At 48.6% G+C, this 17434-nt stretch overlaps 3 protein-coding genes across 3 annotated transcripts in view; 1 reads left to right on the top strand and 2 right to left on the bottom strand.

The window, feature by feature from the left end:
• Positions 1–17434, bottom strand: part of LOC147648715 (uncharacterized) — a 96620-nt gene that overhangs the window by 59043 nt on the left and 20143 nt on the right. The window lies entirely within an intron of this gene.
• Positions 335–13043, top strand: LOC111943441 (uncharacterized). Its single transcript, XM_086866581.1, has 2 exons — positions 335–470; positions 9440–13043. Exon 2 carries the CDS (start codon positions 9467–9469, stop codon positions 10205–10207), a length of 741 nt encoding a protein of 246 aa, XP_086722707.1. The 5' UTR covers positions 335–470; positions 9440–9466; the 3' UTR covers positions 10208–13043.
• Positions 11923–17054, bottom strand: LOC147648717 (serine/threonine-protein kinase PAK 1-like). The gene is made up of 5 exons (XM_086866612.1): positions 16951–17054; positions 16241–16358; positions 15454–15553; positions 14793–14989; positions 11923–13443 (listed from the first exon to the last, which is right to left on the bottom strand). Exons 1-5 carry the CDS (start codon positions 16992–16994, stop codon positions 13279–13281), a joined length of 624 nt encoding a protein of 207 aa, XP_086722738.1. The 5' UTR covers positions 16995–17054; the 3' UTR covers positions 11923–13278.

Genomic DNA, 17434 nt, shown 5'->3' with positions numbered 1-17434 from the left:
AGGAGGCGGTGGCGGAGCAGCGCTGGCTCGTCCCGCTTCGTGTCGGGAGGCCGGAGGTGGCTGCGCTGGGCCCGGGACGCTGCGCTGGGGCCGCCTCCGAGCTCCGCCGCCGCCTCACCGGGCTCCGGCCGCTGCTGCCGGGCCCGCACAGACGCTCCGGCAATGGCGGCTCTCCTGCCCCACGGCCGCCCTGGGGGCGCCAGCGGGGCCGGGCTTGTCCCCGCTCTGCCCAATCAGCGCGCGCCAGAGCCACGAGTGACGGCAGAAGCAGCCAATCGCAGCCAGCGGCGGGCTCTGCACACGGCACGGAGTCGCCTGCCTTGGGCTGAGCTCCGCCATTTCTCGGCCCCCTGGGCTGAGGAGCGGCCCCGGCGCTGGGCCCGGCCCGGGCAGGAGGCCAAGGAAGCACCGCTGCGCTGAAGCGCCGGGAGCTCGGGGTGCCCGGGAGCTGAGGGCGCTGGGAGCTGGGGGTGAGTCCGGGATGGAGCAGGGCATGCCGGAGCGAGGCCAAAACTCTGTGACTCTCCTTCCTGTCCCGGGCGGGGAGCCGAACACACAAGGAAAGGCTCGGGGGTCTGGATGAGGGTGGGGACAGTTCAATCCTTGGTCACGGGCACAGCACACCTGACTTGGGGAAATTAATTGAATTTATTATTCAAACATGTCAGAACAAGAAAACGAAACGTAAAATAATTCCTAGGGAAATCCGTCTTCCCCCCAGCTGTCCCTCCTTCCCGGGCTTAACTTTGTGCCCCTCTCCGTCCCCCTCCCCGCCCAGAGGCACAGGGATGGGGGTCACAGTCAGGTCATGTCACTGCCTCCCCCTGAGGGCCAGGAATCCTTGTCCTGCTGCAGCCTGGGGTCCCTCGCAGGGGCCAGAGTCCCTGAGGACCAGGCTGCTCCAGCGGGGATGGCCAGGGGGATCCCCGAGTCCGGCCAGGAGCCACTTGCATGGCTGTGCAGGGGCTTCTGCCGGGCTCGGGGCCTCTCTCAGGCACCCCCTGCTCCGGCCCGGCCTCATTGCCCCCCTCACCCCCCATGCAGCGAGTGCCCGGGCAGGGAGATGCACGATCTTCACGGGGCTGAATCTTGGTGTTTCTGAGCTTTATTGGGCTGAATGTTGGTGTTTTGTTTTTTTGTCGGGGGGCTGAATCTTTCTATTTTGGAGGGATATCAGATTTTTTGTGTTTTGGAAGTTTTTGATCTGTCTTTGGTCGCGTTCAGGAACACACATAATCACAGACTGATTGTATGCAGGTGCTTTATTGAAGTGTGCGGGAACTGGGGGTATCAGCAACCCAAATCTAGCTCCATCGTCTTTGTCCAAAGTGCACATATTTCTACAATTTCAGCTGTAGCAGTAATCAGTATAAAAACCTTATCAATATTGCGTTATTAATATTGCTTCATTAGCCTTATCTATATTGCTTCATGAGAGTTAGCTCATCCTTTTATGAACATGTCCGAATCTTATCTCTGGGTGGGTATCTTGGAGACCCCAAGTACCAGTTCCCATTACCGTAAGCATTTCAGCTTGCTAGGCCATCCCTAATACCCAGCATTCCTGTGGCCTACCTCTGCATGATTTTAGCAAACATTTTCAGAAACATTTAACCCCATAGTGACGTATTTCCTCTCTTTGGAAGTATTTCACTTTACTATAATAAGTGTAATGCTTTCACTATATACAGTCATTTTTTCTGTGTTTATACTTGATGTTCATCTTCGAATCCACAGTTGTCGTAAGCGTTGTTACACTCTGGAGGACTTGGAGATGACAAATGCAGATGTGGATCTCTGTCCCGTGTCAGCGCCTTTATTATCTTCTGGTTCCAGGATCCTCTTTTCTTTATCTCTCCTTTCAGAACTGCACAGATTAACCAGATTGCTAAGAACACAATTAGTAGGATTATCAGACTCTCAAGAATAGATTTGATCCAGGAGCTCACATTCCATCCTAACCCTTCAAAACTTGTATCTACCCAACTTGTGGTCAGATCTTCCCTCTCTTTCTGTGCTTCATGTTCTATTTGTTTTAACGGATTAATGTTGTGTTCTACATCTGCAGTTCCATTTGGGATGTGGATGCAGCAGTGATTAATTTGTCCTTTTAGGTACCCGCACACTCCGTGTTCTTTCAACAATAACAGATCTAAAGCCAATCTGTTTTGCTGGGTCATTTTAGTTGTGGCTTGTAATTGTACATTTAGCTCTCTAAATCCCTCTTTGGTAACTCTTGCCAGTCTTTCTACCTGGCCTGTAAGTTTGTACAACATCTTTCTATTGTTATAATTTGCTATTGGACCAAACAAGGATTCCAGAGCCCACTCAAATTTTACACTGCTGGAGGGTTCCTGCCATCTTTCTTCATCTTCAATTTTGTTTTCCTGAACTTTTTGTCTCATGCTTATTTGCAGAAGTTCATGTTCTCCCTTGAATGGGGACCTTTTCCAAACTGGGCATAAGGTGGGGAGGCCTAAAGTAATCTCTTTTACTTTTTCACCTTCAGGCAGATGTGTTGTCCAGGTGCCATCGCTTGCTGCCCGTCCAAATTGGCCTGGACTCTGAACTGTACTTGTGCTCCATATTACCTTTTGGATCACTTGTCCTATCTGGTCATTTATTTCACCTTGTTTATGTGTGATTCCTCTGCAGGCACATCCAATTTGCAGAGCTACCACAAGTGGTGGCATTTGTTTTATTTCTTCATCATCAGAAGTACAGTCCTAAGTTTTGTTCCATTCCCACCAATTCACTTTGTCTGCCTCCATTCTACTACTGGTTGCAGTGTTCCATACCCCTGGATCTGTTTCACTTTCAGAGCCTTCCCACTTAATGCACCAAGGGCTATCTGCCATAGATTGGAATTTCTGAAGCCCACTCATTGACCATGCACTGTCCCAAGCTTCAGCCCGATCTTTTCCTTCCTGTCCTTCACACTTCCACTTTGATACTGGAATCTTTTCTTTAATAACCTTTGCTATCTTTTCATAACACCATCCATAATTCCCTAATCCCCCATACTAGCCTAGTTTTGGTTCATACTTTCCTCCATTTTCATGACAATCCCATATAGATGAATACTTTGGCTTCACAGCATTTTCAAACACTGTCTTATTTGGGTACTCGTAATCTATGTGCAGTACAAAGCTCACATTTTCATTTTTATTCTTTTGTATTTCATGTAATTTTGATGTTCTAATTCCCCGATTTATTTGGTCTCCTGCTGCCTTTGGTATTGGCAGACAGGCAGTTATTTTGCTGGTGTTTTGCATGTTGGCCAAATCTTGAATTAATCCAATCATCCCATTTTCTGCCTGAATAGTATTAGAGACTTTTATCACTTGTGTTTCTGGCTGCACCCCCACATCCCTCTTCATTGTCAAATGAAGAGTTGTGAGCTGATCCTTTTGCATTTCACATCCCAAGGTAACATTGATTCCAACTGATGGCACTAAAGGCCATGAAATAATCACCATTACAGTCACTAGCAACCTAGACATTTGAAACAATCAAACCCGCTTTATCTGCAGCTTTGTTGGCCCTACAGTTTGTGCAGTCCACAGTGCAGGGGAAACCTTCTTCACTCTGGTGTAATGTATGCAGGGATCCAGTCCAGCTCCTTTGACTGCTGTCAAGGTAGTTAACAGTACCTGATAGGGTCCATTCCACCTTTCTTTTAATGGTTCTTCCTTCCAGCTTTTACCGTACACTTCATCTCCTGGGGGGATGTCATGAACTGGATTCTCAAGAGTCAGCGGCCTGTTCCACACAAGGGTGCTCCGAAGCCGAGCTCGAGCTTTTCCAAGAGACAGAACATAATTCTACACCTCTTGCTTCCCTGTAACATGTACATTTGGATTAGGTTCAGGGCATCCATATGGTTTCCCATCCAATATCTCATAAGGACTGACTGACATCCCGCTTCTAGGCTTTATCTGAATCCTCAGCAGTGCTATTGGTAAAGCTTGTGGCTACTGCAATTTAGCCTCTTGGCATCTTTTGCTGATTTGCCTCTTCAATGTCTGATTCATCCTCTCTACCTGTCCACTGGATTGGGGTCTCCATGGTGTATGGAGATGCCAAGCTATTCCCAGTAACCTACTCACCTCCCTCACTACTGTGGCTGTGAAATGTGGGCCCCTATCTGATGATATTCCTAGAGGCACCCCAAATCTTGGAATGATTTCTTGCAGTAAGCACTTGACTGTCTCCTTTGCTTGATTTGTGTGACAGGGAAGAGCTTCTGGCCATCCTGAAAATGTGTCAACCCCTTTCAATAGATATTTGTATCCTCGAGTTCTTGCTAATTCTACAAAATCTACTTGCCAATAATCTCCTGGTTCTACTCCTACCCGTATTTTCCCTAATTGTGCCTGTCATCTAGCCACTGGATTGTTCTTTAAGCAAATTTCACATTTTGACATTACTGATTTTGCCATTGTTAACATCCGTACTGAAATTAAATTTTGTTTTAACGATTTCACCAATGCCTCTGCACTCCAATGACATTTGTTATGTTTAATTTGTAGAACTTCTCTCATTATCAAGGGGGGTACCACTACTTGTCCCTGTGTAGTCACATACCACCCTTCTTAATTCTTCTGTGCATTCAGTGAGCGTCCCCATTTCTCATCCTCTATTGAATATTTTGGTTCTGGAGGTAAATTGAATTGAGATACATTAGTTTTTAAAGGTATCAATGCCATTGCAGTTTGCACTTCTCGAGCAGCTTGTCGGGCTGTCCAGTCTGCTTTCCGATTTCCCTCATGAGTTTTGGAGCTTCCTGATTGGTGAGCTTTGCAGTGCATGATTGCTACTTGCTCGGGCTTTTGTACTGCTTTTATTGATTGCAGGACTGCATCTTGATGTGTGTGTCTTTAGAAGACAGCAGTCCTCTTTCTTTCCCCGGTACCCCATGTACATGCACCACTCCAAAAGCATGTTTTGAATCAGTCCAGATATTTACTTTGTTCCCTTCACTCATCTCTAATGCCCTGGTTAAAGCAACCATTTCTGCTTGTTGGGCAGATGTGTTTGCTGGTTAGGAGCAAAGCTGGATTCAGAAGGTTTAGCTGTCTTTAATGTGACACCATCGTGCTCGGTTGGGATTACCTGGAATTTCATCATCCTGCTTGGAGATAGCCAATGGCTCCCCTTTTGTTCTAACACAGTGGTCACCATGTGTGGCACATAGACATCTATGTGTCTGCCCATCGTGAGTTTCCTGGCTTCTTGGATCAGCATCACAGTGGCTGCAACTGCCCGCAGGCATGAAGGCCATCCGGCACTCACGTTGTCAAGTTGTTTGGAAAAGCAGCCTACCAGCCTTTTCCAGCTTCCCAAAGGTTGGGTCAGCACTCCCAGTGCTGGGTGTGATCTTTCATGCACAAACAGCTGAAAATCTTTGGATAGATCAGGCAATCCTAATGCCAGAGCTGTTGTCAATGCCTCCTTCAGTTTGAGGAAGGCCTCCTTCTGTGGTCTGCCCCAGGTAAGCGGTTGTGTCTTCTGGGCTTCATACAGGGGTTTTGCAATTAGTCCATAGTCCATGATCCACAGGTGGCACCACTCTGTCATCCCAAAGCAAACTCGCAGCTCATGCAGGTTCTGGGGTTCTGGAATAGCACAAATAGCTTGAATACGGTTAGTACCCAGCTTACATTGCCCTTGTGAGATTTCACATCCCAGGTAAATCACAGTCTGTTGGACAATTTGTGCCTTTTCTTTAGACACCTTATATCTTCCCATTCCTAGCTGATTTAAAATTTCAATTGTTACCTTTATGCAGGTTGTTTTCTCTTCTGTAGCTGTCAGTATATCACCAACATACTGTAACAGCAGGTATTGTTCTCTTGGTACTTGCCCATTCTCGTTCCAAATCTCCAGCTCCTTCGCCACCTGACTTCCAAATAGGGTTGGACTGTTCTTGTATCCTTGTGGGAGTCGTGTTCAGGTGAGCTGAGTTTTCCTTCCATTGTCTGGATTTTCCCATTCAAAGGTAAACAGTTTCCTACTTTCTTTGTCAAGTGGTATGCAGAAAAAGTCATCTTTTGAATCAATTACAGTAAACCATTTCTATTTCTCTTTCACAGATGTCAACAATGTGTAGGGATTAGCTACCACTGGGTAAATATCTTTAGTTATTCCATTTATTGCTCTCAAATCCTGTACTAGTCTGTACTCACCATTTGGTTTCTTCACTGGAAGTATTGGTGTATTCAATTCTGATTCACATTCTTCTAAAATTTGGTACTTCAAAAATTTTCCAGTAATCTTTACTATTCCTTGCCGTGCTTCTGGCTTTATGGGATACTGTTTAACCTGGACAGCTTTTGCTCCTTCTTTTCATTCTACATGTCCTGGTTGTGCCAACTTAGATTTTCCTGGTATGTCTGTTTCCCATAGAGAGGGAATTACTGCATCCTCTACTTCCCGAGGGATAGCAGAGACTGGTTTTTCTTTTATCATTAAGATTTGTCCTGTCTTTGATTCAGGTATTTTCATTAAAAGCTCCCCGTTTTCAAAAGTTATCACTGCATCAAATTTTGCTAATAAATCTCGTCCTCAAAGTGGAATTGGACACTGAGGCATATCTAAAAATTCATGTGTTAACACTTTGTTTCCAAAACACAAATCCAGGGGTTGCAGGAATGGTCGATTCTCCTCCTTCCCTGTGGCTCCAACTATTGTTGCTGTTTTGTCTCCAGTTTGGAGACATTTAGATCATTTAGCACAGAATATGTAGCCCCCGTATCCACCAGAAATTTTACTTCTTTATCTCCCAATTGTATAGTTACTAAAGGTTCTTGTATTGGTTTTTGTTCCGATTCTAGTCAGCTGCTGTACTCCCCCAGCACCATTAATTTGGAAACATCTTGATTCTGCTTGAACTGCTTGCCCTGGTTAAACCGATTTGGACATTCATTTTTCCAGTGCCCCTCTTGTCTACAAGAAGCACATTGATTTAACCCCAATCTTGGCAAAACCCATCCCCCTCGTCCTCTGCCAAGTCCGCCCCTCCCCAGTCCACGACCACCTCTGCAGCATCCTCTGAAACCTGGATTCTCTCTTCCTTGGATCACTGCCAAAAGATTTTGCTGCTGCTTTTTACTAGCTTCCTTTTCCCTGTTACTGTATACTTTCCAAGCCATTTCAAGTAATTGATTCAAATTCCTTGAATCTTCTCCTTCTGACTTCTGCAGTTTTCTCCTAATGTCATCCTGCAGCTGCCCAAGAAAAATGAACGCCAGCTGAACATTCGCTTGTTCTGTTTCTAGTTGAAGATCTGTATACTTTCTTGCTGCTTCCTTAAGCCTTTCCAAAAATGCAGCAGGGGATTCTTTCTTTTCCTGTCTTACCTCATACAATTTAGACCAATTCATAGCCTTAGGTACAGCATTCCCAACCCCTGTCTGGAGCCACTCTTGATATCTCTTCAGCCTCCGCATGTCCCCAGAGGCATTGGGATCCCACCCAGGATCCTCGGTTGGAAAGTTCTCATCTAAAGTCGCTGTCAGCACCCCAGTTCTGAGATCTTCTCTCACCTTCTCCTTGGCTGCTCTAAGCACCATCTCTTTCTCAGTAGAGTCCATTAAATTCTCCACTATTACTTGTATATCATCCCAATCTGGATCTGAGTTTTCATAATCATTTTTACCACTCCTGCTACTTTATCAGGATTTTCTCTCTAAGTTCCAACTGATTTTTTCCAAATTATCAAGTCTGCGAGTGGAAAAGGAATTTTTACAAACACCGGCCCTTCTACTGCTACTCCTTGTCTCAAGGGGGCAATCACAGTCCGCCTTTGTCTGCCCAAATCTTTTCCCGTTCTACCCAGAACCGGAGCGAGCTGTGACCGAGTCCGATGGGATACCGGTGTCGCTGATTTATTATCATCACCCCCGCTACTGCTATCTTCCTCCCCAGCATTTTTCACATTTCCTTGTATCACGGTTAGATTTGGATCATCTCCTGGAGAAGAAGGATCAGGTGAAGGCGGTAGAGGAGGATAAAGAGGGCAAGGTGAAGTGGGATTAGGCGAGATAGGGTTAGGTGAAATAGGATTGGGTGAAGTGGGGGCAGACAAAACAAAATTGGGTTCTTTTCGTTCTGCTGAAACCACTTGTAAATCAACATCCATCTCTTTCCCCCAACACAAACTTTCTTTTAATGCCAGGTACTCTAAACAACTTTTTCCTTTTACACAAAGCTCACATTCATCACTCACACGTGCCTTAGCTGCCATCAATCCACACTCAGCCTGCCATTCTGGCTTGTCTCACAAATAGAAAAACAAATCAACGTACGGAACTTCATCCCACTTTCCCTCTGGCTTACAGAACAACATCAACTGTAAAATGGTGTTCTACTGCAAAGATCCATTTCTCAGCCACTTTTCCCCACTGTCTAGGTCATATCCTGGCCACCATGTATTACAATAATCAATCAACTTTACGTAAATCTTGCCCAAAGTTTCCCTGTTTGCAATGTGCTAATAAGCACCCCAAAGGAGAAGTAGGTGGTACAGGGGCATTGCCACCTCAAATCCCTTTAAGCTTCTCCATGTTACAGTTACAATACACCACACACCACTGCTGCCCAACCTGCAGCGCTTTCGCACTTGTCTGACAGGCGGCGCCTGGGCAATACCAGGAATTCCTCCAGCCCAACTGTGCGAAGCTTTGGCTGCATCTTATCGGCAGGCACCAGAGCAGACTGAAAAGCACCTCACCTCTCTCAGAGGGACGTTGTGAGCAGCGCAGACGGTCGCAGCCGGATGGGCTTCCCGAGAATCCCTCGGTGCCGGCTGGAGCATGATCGGGTCGTGAGCTCGCTCAGCAGCACTCACAGGGACCCATCTGGGTCACCAAAATGTTAGAGTTCAGGAACACACATAATCACAGACTGATTATATGCAGGTGCTTTATTGAAGTGCGTGGGCACTAGGTGTATCAGCAACCCAAATCTACCTCCATCGTCTTTGTCCAAAGTGCACATGTTTATACAATTTCAGCTGTAGCAGTAATCACTATAACAACCTTGTCAATATTGCTTCATTAATATTGCTTCATTAACTTTATCTATATTGCTTCATGAGAGTTAGCTCATCCTTGTATGAACATGTACGAATCTTATCTCTGGGTGGGTATCTTGGAGACCCCAAGAAACAGTTCCCATTATCGTAAACATTTCCGCTTGCTAGATCATCCCCAATACCAAGCATTCTTGTGGCCTACCTCTACATGATTTTAATAAGCATTTTCAGAAACATTTAACTCCACAGTAACATCTTGATGTTTGGAGGATGTTTGTGCTGAATCTTGGTGTCCTGGAGGTTCTTACAGACACAAGATGCCCAATGACTTCCTGAGATGAACTTGGGCAAGGAGGAATCCCCACCCCTAGACACTCTTCTCTTGTTTTTCCCCCAAACCAGGATTTTTCATTCCCAAACCGAGGCCAGATGGAGGAGAAGGAAAAGCCCCAGAGATCCCACACGAGGTGGGTCTGCAAACCCAGCCCAAGGAGCTGTGAAGAGGAAAGATCCCCCCTGTGCCAGGAAGGTGGCCAGAGATCCAGCCAGAGCTCGGAGCTTGGGGTGAAGCCTCATGGAGGGGAGAAGCCCTACAAGTGCTTGGAATGTGGGAAGGGCTTCAGAAAGAGCTCTCACCTGCTCCGGCACCAGGTGATTCACACTGGGGAAAAGCCCTGCGAGTGTGGGGAATGTGGGAAGAGCTTCAACCACAGCTCCAGCCTCATGCGGCACCAAATGATTCACACTGGGGAAAAGCCCTACGAGTGTGGGAAATGTGGGAAGAGCTTCAGTGACCGCTCCAGCCTTAGGAATCACCAGAGGAGCCACACAGGGGAACGACCCTACACCTGCTTGGATTGTGGGAAGAGCTTTGGGTGGAGCTCTGACCTGAGGAATCACCAGGTCATGCACACCAGGGAGAAGCCCTACGAGTGTCCGGAGTGTGGGAAGAGGTTTCAACGCAGCTCCACTCTCATCAGACATGAGCGGATTCACACAGACGAGAGGCCCTTCCGCTGCCCCGACTGCGGGAAGAGCTTCAACCGCAACACCATCCTCACTGCCCACCGGCGCATCCACACTGGGGAGAGGCCCTACGAGTGTCCCCAGTGTGGGAAGAGCTTCTCCAGGAGCTCTAACTTGACCCAACACCAACGGAGGCACCAGTAAGGGAAGCCCTGCGAGTGCCCCGAGTGCGGGAAGAGCTTCGTGTGCTGCTCCAGCTCCATCCCCCATGGGAGGATGGGCGTTGGATGATCCCCAGTGACCCCCGTTGGGCAGAGCCCTGGTGATCCGTGGTCCTGGTGATGCGTGTTGGGAAGACACCTGGCTGGGAGGCTCCACATCTTCCTGGCTCCCTGTGGGCACCTGGATGAACACCAGGGCAGGAACATCCATTCGGACACAGACCAACAATGGGAATTCCTTGGGGAAAGCACATTTGTTGACTTTCAATCCCAGAAAACTGTTTGTTAAAAGTAACGGAATTCACAACCCCTATTTGTTACACTTCAGCATCTTCCCAATACCTCTCCTTCCTTTTCTTGGAATTCAGCACAAACTTAGAGTCAAAAAGTTTTCCAAGTGCTCTTGCTGCGTGATGCCACATTGTGTCGTCCATGCAGAAATTAATGAAGAAAACACCAATTGCCTACTGAGACCCTTCTGCCCCCTCCCAAATCACTACTCAAGAACAAGCCTCAGGCACATGCCCATAGTCCCTCTCTGCCAGCAGCTCCGAGCTGCATTGCACAGTGCTTGCTGTGCCCCAGAGAGCACCAAGCAGGCTGGCCTGGTGCCCCTGAATATTTCTGCAAAACCCTCAGCATTTCACACCTTTGCTGTGGCTCAGTGCAGAACTCCAGGATTGCAGGCACTTGGTCCCAGAGCTGTGTGAGGCAGTGGCTCGTGCAGATGTGCCCTGACTTGCTGTCAGTGCCTCACGCTGGCCTCGGTTCCCCTGGCAGAAATGCCGTGCCTGAAGGACACTGCCCTGTGCTGGAGCCTGCGGAGCAGCCCGGCTCCCTCCCCCTGTGCCCAGAGTGCTGCACACACTGCTGACCATTGCCAGGAGTTCCAGGGCAGGCGGCAGAAGAGCAGCAATGGTCAGGCAGGGCACAGCCCTGGGCTGCTCTTTGCCTTTCTCTCCTCCTGTGCAGACTCCAGACAGCCCATGGCACCAGTGTGTGCTGTGCCCAGCACGGCGCCGCTTCCCCTCAGGAGCAGCCAGCTGCCAGCTTGGCTCTGAGAGCGGAGGATTTGCCTGGTGCCAGCAAGAGGCAGCCAGGGCCAGGCTGCTGCCTCTTGCAGCTCCAAGGGCCTCCTTCCAGCCTGCCTGTGCCGAGGCTCAGGCTTCTCCGGGCTCTGCCAGGGCTCTGCTGGGGCTCCAGCCTGGCCACGGCCGGGCCCGCTCTCACCTCACAGTCGCTGACAGCTCTGCACCACAGGAGACCTTGCACAGCACCCTCACTGCTCTTTCTGCTTTCTCTCTTCAGCCAGACTCTCCTCCAGCCAAAGAAATTTCTCTTAGGAATACAAATTCAAGTGGCAGGAACCCAAATACTCTTGAGTCACATCTGCACAACCTGCATCTGCACAGGATGTTTGCGTTGCACCGCTCCTCCTTTGGTTTTTCCTGCAAATGCCATTGCTGTTTCTGCCTCAAATAAAAATGTCACAGCATTCTGGCAAAACTTGTCCAGTTGGCCATATTCCAAAGGCAGTGTGGTCTGGGGAGGATGAATGAAGAGGAGCCTTCCCCCCTTTACAAACTGTACCAAAGAAGCCATCAATGTCCCTTTCCACCTCTAAGAAAAAACTGACAATTCAGGAGGAAATGTTGAGCTTTCTCACAGGGTCAGAAGGAGAGAAATGTTCCAAAGGAGTTGAGATTTTAGAAATTTTATTTAAAATCCTACTCTACAATCCTACACTACAAACCTACCCTACCATCCTGCACTACAATCCTACTCTATAATCCTATTCTACAATCCTACTCTGCAATCCTACTCTATAATCCTACTCTAAGTTTTTCATGGAGAAGACAGTTTATAAATTAATTGTTGCATTCCTGCCTCCTCCTTCCACTTCTTCACGGCAGCAATGAGAGGTGCCAGGCTGGACCCAGGCATGGCCGATGTTATAAATTGATGCTGCAGAAAGGAAAAGAAAACAACAAGAAAGCATGATTTTCCAATCTAAGAGCTTCAAAGGCAGGGGAATACTTTTTAAATGAAAAGGGGATTGAGTCAGAGTAGGTCAGGGGCATGGGGCAAGAGTGGCACAGGTTGCCCCAAGAGCTGGTAGGTGGCCCACCCCTGGAAATATCTGAGGTGTGAGTATCCTGATCTCTTGAAAGATGTCCCTGCTCATTGCAGGACACAGACTAGATGACCTTTCCATGTCCCTGTGTGTTAGTTTGAGATGAATTGACATTTAGGGAAAGAAGTAAGAAACCCCACACGGAAGTGATTTCTTTGAGAGAAGCTGCTGGAAGCTTCCCCTGTGCCTGAGACAGGCCAATGGCTGGCTAGTTCTGAGAACTGACAACATTTTGCACCATTTAGAAATGAGATGCGCCTCTGTGATGATGCACATTTTGAAAACCACCAGCCCGGGCACTGGCCCTCTTTGCTTCCGGAGCCCGAAGGTAACGGAGCTCTGGTGAGGCCGGCCCTGCTCGCCCACGGCCTGTGCTCCTGGGGGAGGCCGGGCCAGAGCCCAGCGGCTCCCGGGCGGGGGATGGAGGCTGCGGGACCCCGGCCCCAGGCTGGGCCAGGCCACGGCTGCTGACATCTTGCCCACACTAAACCCTCTCCCCGGCGTGCAGCGACGGCTCCAGGCCGAGCCTCCCCTCCCAGCGGCTCCCGGGCAGAGAGAGGGGCCCAGCACAGCCTGAAATCCAACACCGTGACTGCCATCACCTGGGTGAGATTGAACCCTTTCACTGCACAGATGAGACCTTTCTTATTCTTGTGGGCCTGATAATAAAATTTGTTATTCCTTTGAATTTTGAAGCCTGTTTTGCCCTTCTCCTAATCCATAGCTCCCAGCAAGAAATGAGTAAGTGCCCTGGTGATTTTAGCCAGCGCTAAAACCCAGCACTCCCTGCCAGCCCAGCCCAGTCTAGGATTCCTCCCCACTGTCAGCTGAACAGCACCAAGGTTGGAAGGGAGGAGGATGGGGGCTCATCTGATGCCTTGGATTTCAGTGGAGGAGGAGCCCATCCCTGGGACACTGTTTCACCTGCAGCCCTTTTGGCATTTTACCTGCAGCAGCTCCTTGGCAGACCAGCGCTGCGCCTCGCCTTTCTGCAGGCAGCAGCTCAGGAAGTCACGCAGCAAAGGCGAGAATTGCTCGGGCTGCCGCAGCTGTGGGGTCCCTTCTGTGGCTATGTGGAATTTAGCCTGGGGAAAAAGGAAACACAAGGCTCCACCTGCTTCTTTCCCATCTGGAACTGCTCTCCCAGAGCCCATTGTTTCAGCTCCACTCTGCAGTGGCAGTTTTTGCCCTGGCAGAGAGGCAGACATGACTTTCCTGTAGCATTGGGATGACGACTTTCCTGTATCATGAAAAAACCCAAGCCCCAAAGCCACAGCTTTGCTAACATGCAGCAGATCTTGCCTTGGCAGCTGATTTCATTGCCTGCTCTACTTAGTGGCAACTACATCAGCAAATACGTGTTTCCTTCTCGGAGGATTCCCAGCAGCTTGGCAGCCTTTTTGGAAGAGGGATTTTGCTATTCTAACTAACTGTACTATTCCAAGGATTCTTATAAGAAAAGAATCTCTGCAGTGCTTGTTGGTCCCTTAAGCACAGCTGCCATAAAACAAAACTCATCCAGCTTTTTGTCCTGTTCTTGAAAATGATGGTAATTGGAAGGAAAGAAAGGAAATGCAGCAGGTGTTCCTCAGGGAAGGAAACAAACCTTTGGAATCTCATTTTCAACACAGACACATTAAGATGCCTCCACAAATGTATTGGGTTGAAAATGCCTGTTTGGGCACACAGGAGCCACCTGCAGCTCTGTCTCTCAGCACTCTGAAAATTTCAGGTTCCCTTAGGTGGCAAAAGGAAAATATTCATGGTGAAATCAGAAGTGTCATCCCTGTGGTAAGCCTGTGCCCGTTGGATTCCCAAGTCAATGCATTAACGCTGTGCCCATCCCAGAAAGTGCCAGGAAACAAACAGGAGGTTTTGGCAGGCTCTCCCCGTCACCAGGCTCCAGCTTGGTGATATGGAGAAAGTGGCTTGGGTTAGGAAAGAAGGTGGTCACTGAGTGTCTCAGCAGCACTGCACAAGAAGCAGAAGAGACTCTGGCTTTACAGCCTCATCTCCAGGTTTCAGGCAAGTTTCCCTGTGAGAAGAATGGGGCTGCACCTCTTCTCTCAAAAGCACTGTTTTAGAAACTTGGTTTGATTTGAGTTTCTTTGCTTCGTTTCTGGAAAGATAACAGCAGCTCTGAGATGCTTGTTTCCTATTCTTGGGGCCATCTACACAGCCAAAAGAGCTGGAACAACTTCTAAGGCAAAGCAAAATGCTGCCTGAGAATGGAGATGGTTTGGGCGAGGTAAGGCTTGAGTTCCCCCAGTGCTGCAACCAAAGCTCCAGCAGATGCTGATGTGCTGCAGGGCCATTTGTAGAAGGGGCCTTGGTGGAAGTACTTCCAGCAGATGGCCATGGGATTTTGTGCAGTGAGCAGAGAACACGGGACAGGTGAGAAAGACAGCGGGATCAGAGAGTATTTGCTCCTTACCGATCGAGCAGTGAAACTGACATAAGGAGTTTTTTGTTCGGCCATTTCAATTGCCACAATTCCAAAAGACCACACGTCCACTTTGGGGCCATATGGTTGACGCTTCACCACTTCAGGTGCCATCCACCAAGGAGTCCCGGTCACCGAGCACCGCTGATTTTGCTCAGGGGTGAGCTGAGCAGAAAGGCCAAAATCAGCTGAGGAGAAAGCAAAATACTCTTTTAATTTTAATACTCTCAATTAGGAAACCAAGCCAGAGAATTCCCCAGTGGAAGTTTGAGAATGTGCAGTTGAATTTCCTGGACAACACTCCCTGTTCTGTTTCCTTAGGGCTTTAGCCAAGGCAATATGAATTGGCTACTTCAAACATCCCCCCATTTCTTACACTTCCTCCAGCAGTGCCTCTTGTTTTCCTGAAGGTTTAGATTGCAGCTCCCTCCCTCTGGAAGGAACACACACAGACCCACACAGAGCAATAGCACTCTTGGCTGCTTGTGGTTCCTTGTCATAGCTGTGTGCACCCTGCAACTGTGCCTTCAGCCCACAGCAGGGGGGACCCCTGCACTGCCAGCAGCAGCATTTTGGGGGAGCTGGCAGTCACTGAAAGCAGCCCCACACCCCCCATTCCTGGAAGGCTGAAGCTGAGCAAGAATACACTGACCCAGCTTGACAGAGCCGTCGGTTCTAAGAAGGATGTTGTTGCTCTTGACATCTCGATGGATCACGTGGTTGGAGTGAAGAAAATCCAGTCCTTGCAGGCACTGAGAGAGAAAACAGAACCAGGGGGGCAAAAAGTAGTGCTGTGAGTTCATCGCACAAGAAAGGAAAGAGCTGTGGAAGGTTCCCTTTGCAGGGGAATGGGGAGGAATGGCAGAACACAGCGCCATTGAGAGCAAGAGCCTGCTGCTCCAACAGGAGCAGAGCAGCACCTTTCTCAGGAAAGGCATGTCAGCTTTTGAAAGAGCACCAGCAACTGCTGTTGTAGACTGTCCCCTGCAAAGCAGCCAGGGTGACTGCAGCTGCAGTGCATGTGCTCAGAAGCAAACAGCATTTGGGCTGCACTACTACCCTTTTCAGCTGAGAACTAAAACAAATATGTCTCTCTTTTTTCTCTTTCCTGTTGGTTTCAAATCCGGCCAGTACACCTTTGCTTTAGAGACAAGGAATGTAGTGCAGACAGGCAAAAGTTTAGCTAGGCAAGGTGGAGAAGTGCAAATGCCAATGCGAGAGACAGAGCTAGAATACAAGAGCAGGGGATAAGAGTACAGGAAGTGAGTCCAGTGAGTGTAGGGGCACTGGCAGACAGTTCCCTTGAGATGCTCTTGCTTGCCCATAGCCTAGCAGCAGCACAGAAACCAAGCTTGGCCCATGAAATCCCTCCCGTTCTGAGCCCCTGTTTCCCAGACAATGCAGCTCAAGGCCTTGGAAGCACAGATGGGATCCCTGACCTCCCGACTGACAGCTGCAATCTCTCCTTCAGACATTTGAATCTCGTCGATGAGATCTCTCAGAGTGCCTCCGTCCATGTACTCCATCACCAGCCAGAGTTCCTCATGCACAAGGTAGCTGAAAAAAGGAAACAAGGCCATGCAGGTGAACATGCACGCCTAGGTTGGTTTTTTGCTTGAGTCTTGTTTCTGGGTCCCTTGGAGACAAGGGCAGAAGTAAAGGCATAGACATTGCCTCTAGGCTGTGCAGTGTTTGCAGTCTGTGCTGTCTCAAGGAGAAAGGCAGTTTAGGAAGAGCCCAGATAAAAAACCTGTCACGCATGGCATTTCTGGAAATAAGCACCTAGTCTTCCTGGCATGCACAGCAATGGAAAAGAGGGGCAACAATGCAAGGGCAATCCTCTCTTGGATGGTTCATCAGCATTTAAGAAACTTGAAAAACTCAAGCCCAAAGAACTGTGGAGGCAATGAACTTAGAAGGTATTGAATTCTTAAGATAGGGCTGATGCAGGTTTTTGAACCATTTTCAGTCTGCATTTGCCAGGGTGGATTCATGCAGACAAAATGCAGTCTCTTCCCATCCATTGGAGATAAGTAGAGAAATAATCATTAACAGCTCTATTTCCTGCCACTGACCAAAGTGGGTTTTTAAGCTCTCCTGCTTGTAGTATGTAAACAAACATTCAAGGGATAGGACCGTGACCACTCACCTGGCTAAGTAATTCACGATCCTGGGACTCCTATTGCTCTCCATGATCCTGATTTCATTCACGGTTAGTATCTTCCTACTCACTCCTTGCACATTTATTTTCTTGATGGCCACCTCAAATGACATTGAAAGGAGTAACTTGAGAAAATTGGTAGCATGAGACCACAACCCACATGGAGCAAGTGATTTTGGAATGGCACAGCCAAGCTGTGCCAAAGTGCCTTGTGATTAGACCTCATCACTGGAGTAATTAGGAAGTGATATTCCAACAGCCCATTTCTCTGCTTCCTTGGGGGTCAGTTACAGGACATGTGGCCACTGACGATTTGCCTTGTCCACAAAGCCTGTTCCAAGTGCAATTTGCAGGCTGGCTCCAGTCTGTGCTTCTTGTGCCTTTTCAGCACAGCTCTACTCAAAGCTCCAGCCACAGCTGTCAGCAGTGGGGAAAGGCCTGGAGAGCAGCAGAGGCTGCAGGGGCTGTTGAC

The sequence above is a fragment of the Cyanistes caeruleus genome, chromosome 31 (assembly GCF_971803275.1).
Source record: "Cyanistes caeruleus chromosome 31, bCyaCae1.hap1.1, whole genome shotgun sequence".
Classification (NCBI taxonomy): domain Eukaryota; kingdom Metazoa; phylum Chordata; class Aves; order Passeriformes; family Paridae; genus Cyanistes; species Cyanistes caeruleus.
Note: the sequence above shows the minus strand (reverse complement) of the source record. Positions and strands in the feature narration are given on the sequence as shown.

Excerpts from the sequence above, each read along its gene's own strand:
- LOC111943441 (XM_086866581.1), top strand. The coding sequence starts at position 9,467 with ATGGAGGAGAAGGAAAAGCCCCAGAGATCCCACACGAGGTGGGTCTGC.
- LOC147648717 (XM_086866612.1), bottom strand. The coding sequence starts at position 16,994 with ATGGAGAGCAATAGGAGTCCCAGGATCGTGAATTACTTAGCCAG. Across the intron at positions 15,554-16,240 it reads TTGCAGCTGTCAGTCGGGAG|TGCCTGCAAGGACTGGATTT; the intron begins GTCAGGGATCCC and ends TTTCTCTCTCAG. Across the intron at positions 14,990-15,453 it reads CGACGGCTCTGTCAAGCTGG|CTGATTTTGGCCTTTCTGCT; the intron begins GTCAGTGTATTC and ends CTTTCTCCTCAG.